This window comes from Balaenoptera ricei, chromosome 15 (genome assembly GCF_028023285.1).
Source record: "Balaenoptera ricei isolate mBalRic1 chromosome 15, mBalRic1.hap2, whole genome shotgun sequence".
In the NCBI taxonomy this organism is placed as follows: domain Eukaryota; kingdom Metazoa; phylum Chordata; class Mammalia; order Artiodactyla; family Balaenopteridae; genus Balaenoptera; species Balaenoptera ricei.
In genome coordinates this window covers 51447475-51451403 of record NC_082653.1, presented here as the reverse complement: position 1 = coordinate 51451403, position 3929 = coordinate 51447475, and the positions used below count along the sequence as shown (strand labels likewise).

Genomic DNA, 3929 nt, shown 5'->3' with positions numbered 1-3929 from the left:
AGGGACAGTGGTGCTGGGTCTGGTGGGGGAGTGTCCAGGGAAGGCTGGTGCTGGCCTCTCCTGTCATCTTCCCTTCACTTCCCTCTGCCTGTCCCTCTGCTGATGGCGCTCAGATCACCAGATAACAAGGTTCCACTGATGGCAGAGTTAACTGCTCAGATAACACCCAGAGATGAACGTTGTCCGACTTCACAGAGGAATCGGGTCTGCCATCTGGGGCGGGGGCTGCAGGGCCCCTTCCTGGCCAGAGGGACTCAGGTACTGGGTCTGAGTCATCCACTTCCTCCCCTCTGGATTGGATGACCAGCACCCTTCCCCTGACCCTGTCCTGCTCTGTGAGGATAAAGGGGCAGGGAGAGCGGGCTGGGCAAAAGCAGCTCGACCGGCCAAGGTGAGAACCCCCAGCAGGACCCCAACATCTGGGTGTCACCGTGGAACAGGGTGGCCAAGACTCAGATCCGGAGCACTGAGGCCCCAGAACCCTGGCCTGGACTGACCCCCCGATCACCGGGGGCCCCGACTCCACCTGCACCCCATACCCTGCAGAACCCGCACCCCCAGACCCCCCACCCCGCAGAACCCACACCCCACAGACCCCCAGCCAAGCTCCTGCTGCCCTTCCATGCTCCTTCCAGATGCTCCATCTGCTGGTGCTGGCGCTGCCCCTCCTGGTGAGCCTGGTCCATGCGGCCACTGGTGAGTCCTGACCCTGGGCCCGTGCTGTTTCTGTCCCCTCACCCCACCCCCCACAAGCCCAGGGATGGGTGGGTGGGTTCAGAGAAGCCCAGGGTGGTGCTGGCACAGGGAAGGGCTGAGCCCTGCGGCCGGGCCGTGTCGTGTCCTGAAGGCACTTCCTGCCCCAGTCCCAGACCAGGCCCTGCAGCGAGCAGGCATCGTAGGGGGACGGGAGGCCTCTGGGAGCAAGTGGCCCTGGCAGGTGAGCCTGAGATTCAGCACCCAGTACTGGAAACACATCTGCAGGGGCTCCCTGATCCACCCCTGGTGGGTGCTGACTGCGGCCCACTGCGTCGGACCGTGAGTCTCCACAGGGCCTGGCGGGTAAGGGTGGGCCTGGGGCTCCACTCACGCTCCTGGGTGTCCCGGAGGTGGCTCAGCCCCTGAGTAGGTGCCCCCTCTCTCCCCAGGAAAGTCCAAGACCCCACAGTCCTCAGGGTGCAGCTGCGGGAGCAGCACCTCTATTACCAGGACGAGCTGTTGCCCATCAGCAGGGTCATCCCCCACCCCAACTACTACATAGCTAAGAACGGGGCGGACATCGCCCTGCTGGAGCTTGGGGACCCCGTGAACATCTCCAGCCGCGTCCATCCGGTCACCCTGCCCCCTGCCTCGGAGACCTTTCGCCCGGGGACTCGGTGCTGGGTGACAGGCTGGGGCAACTTGAACAGTGGAGGTGAGTGTCAGGGATCGCTGGAGGGGGACTTGGGCACATCATGGCTCCACCACCTGGGGTTTCCTCTGGGGAACAGGGTCCCAACCGGCCAGCACAGGGCGGTGACCCCACACTCTCCTGATGCAGCATCCTTCCTCTCTCACCCCCAGAACCCCTGCCACCGCCATTTCCCCTGAGGCAGGTGAAGGTCCCCATTGTAGAAAACAGCATCTGTGACATGAAATACCACACTGGCCTGTACACAGGGGACAACATCCCGATCGTCCGGGACGACATGCTGTGTGCCGGGAATAGCAAGAGGGACTCCTGCCAGGTGGGTCTCACATCCCCCTGCAGCCCCTAGACGCTCAGGCCTCACAGCCACCGCTGACCCCTCCCCTCCCCAGGGCGACTCCGGAGGGCCCCTGGTCTGCAAGGTGAATGGCACCTGGCTGCAGGCAGGTGTAGTCAGCTGGGGCGACGGCTGTGCTCAGTCCAACTGGCCAGGCATCTATACCCGCATCACCCACTACTTGGACTGGATCCACCAGTACGTCCCCGAGGAGCCCTGAGCCTGGTCCCCAGGGTTGCCACCTGGGTCAGCAGAGAAGCCAGCCCCCTCCTGTCCCCACACCGCTGCTTCCTGGTGAGGCGGCGTCCTTCCCCACCTTCCCTGGCCCCCTGCCCTGAGCACCCCCTGCTGACGCCCCTGCCCCAAGCCCAGGGAGCGGGCAGTGGGCACTAATGCTCATTAAAGATCATGGAAAGCAGACGTGGTCGTCGCTGTGTTTCTGGCTGTGGGTGTCGCTGAGGGAGAGGGAAGGGTCCAGGGCCCAGCCAGGCGCAGCCACCCTCTCTGTGGGCCCCCGGCTCCTGAGCAAATGCCTTGTTGTGGGGATGGCCCTCACCCTGCCCCTTGTACCCGGGGCTGACTTCTCTGCACACTGGCTTGTATCTCTTTTTGGTGAGTGGCATCATGCTTTCGGGACAGATAAAGAAACACGGGCCATTTAGATGATTCTCGGAGCACCAGGTACCCAGCAATGGGTTCAAGAGCCGGAGCATCGTCCCCCTCAGCCAGGTCCCTCCATTTCGCTTTTGCAGCCTGTCCCCTCCCCCAGCGCCACCCCACCCATCCCAAGACCAACAACCAGGACTACCCAGCCCAGGGGATGGCCCCCGGGGAGGGCTGCCAGGCAAGCCCAGGCATGCGAGACTGAGGATGGAGACTCCCCGACTCCCTGGCGTCCTGGTCGTCACCCACTCTGCCTCCGGGATGACCTGGAGGGCCTCTATTTGGCCAGGGGCCAGGACTTGACTGCAGGTGGTGTGGTGAACTGGATGAGGGCTGTGCTCCACGTCCTTGTTTCTGCACAGAAACTCGTCAACTGTCCCATCCTCCTGCCCTCTAACCCTTGACCTATGACCCCTCTCTAGCAGGGAGATTGCAGGCCAGAGGCTGGGTCTGGGGGAAGAACCACTGCAGCAGCCCTGGGTCCGGGCCAGGTCAGCATATTCTCCCTGTGGGAACTGAGGCCAAGGTCACACGCAGGAGAGTCTGCAGACCCCATCACTCCAGGTCCAGCTGTGCCCTGCCCCCAAGCCCACACCAGGGCCGCCCACTCTGGGAAGCCCTGCAGTCCACAGAGTCTCCACCAGAGGGAGCCCTGGCACCTCCTGGGAGGGGCTGGGCAGGTGGGGAGTGGGGTGGGGGCTGGGCAGGTGGGCAGTGGGGGAGGGGCTGGCTGCAGCCCTGGGCCCTATGCTGGGAACTCGCTGCCCACCCGGGTCAGAGCAAACAGGCCCCAGCCTCAGCCAGGTAGAGCCCTGGATGGCACCTCCCACCACCTAGACCAGCCCAGAGGCAGCTAAGTGGGTCAGGAGGCCCGCCGTCCCAGTGTTGCTGGGCTCCTGCTTTGCTGCGTGGAGAGAAGGGCTTGGACCCTATCCTGAAGCCAGCTCTGCATTGGACACAGCCTGCCATTGTGTTCACAGCCACGGTGGAGGATCACAAGTCCTATCCTGACCCAGCCCCCTTCTGTACCTGCTCTCACGGGGAAGGGGTGAGGAGGGGTCTGTGCACCGGGGCTGCGGGCGAGAGGCCAGCAAGGCGTGGGGCAGGTCTAGGGTCAGAGCCTTCAGGTAGGGAGACAGCAGAGAGGGGGGTGGCCCCTGCAACCCCAGGTGACTGCCCAGCTGGGAAGCGCTCCCACGGGGTCCGCCCCCTGCTCCCACAGCACCCGTTCCTGCTGTGAGCCCTGGCAGAAACTTGTTCCTAGTTGGATCAGACCCTGTTTCTCCAGTGTGTGAATGATATCACATGGTTCTGGCTGCTAAGATGAGCTCTACTTTTCCAGGGAAGGAGGGCTTTCTATCTGCGATCTGCCCAAGGGGTGGGGGGGGAGCCTGCAGGAGGCCTTTGTGGAGCCCCATGCCGCTGCTGGTGGTGGAGGCATCACCCAGGTTGGCCCTCACCAAGGCCACGGGCTTGCCACCTACCCACATGAGGGACCGATTCTGACTGTGGAAATCCAACGCA

At 63.8% G+C, this 3929-nt stretch overlaps 1 protein-coding gene across 1 annotated transcript; it reads left to right on the top strand.

The window, feature by feature from the left end:
• The first annotated feature begins 635 nt into the window (after nt 1-635).
• On the top strand, nt 636-1962 carry LOC132348653 (tryptase-like). Its single transcript, XM_059896397.1, has 5 exons — nt 636-680; nt 848-1035; nt 1146-1411; nt 1561-1724; nt 1798-1962. Exons 1-5 carry the CDS (start codon nt 636-638, stop codon nt 1960-1962), a joined length of 828 nt encoding a protein of 275 aa, XP_059752380.1.
• Nucleotides 1963-3929: the final 1967 nt, after the last annotated feature.

Coding starts and splice junctions, on each gene's coding strand:
- LOC132348653 (XM_059896397.1), top strand. CDS start 636: ATGCTCCATCTGCTGGTGCTGGCGCTGCCCCTCCTGGTGAGCCTG. Junction 1,036..1,145: donor GCGGCCCACTGCGTCGGACC/GTGAGTCTCCAC, acceptor CTCTCTCCCCAG/GAAAGTCCAAGACCCCACAG. Junction 1,725..1,797: donor GCAAGAGGGACTCCTGCCAG/GTGGGTCTCACA, acceptor TCCCCTCCCCAG/GGCGACTCCGGAGGGCCCCT.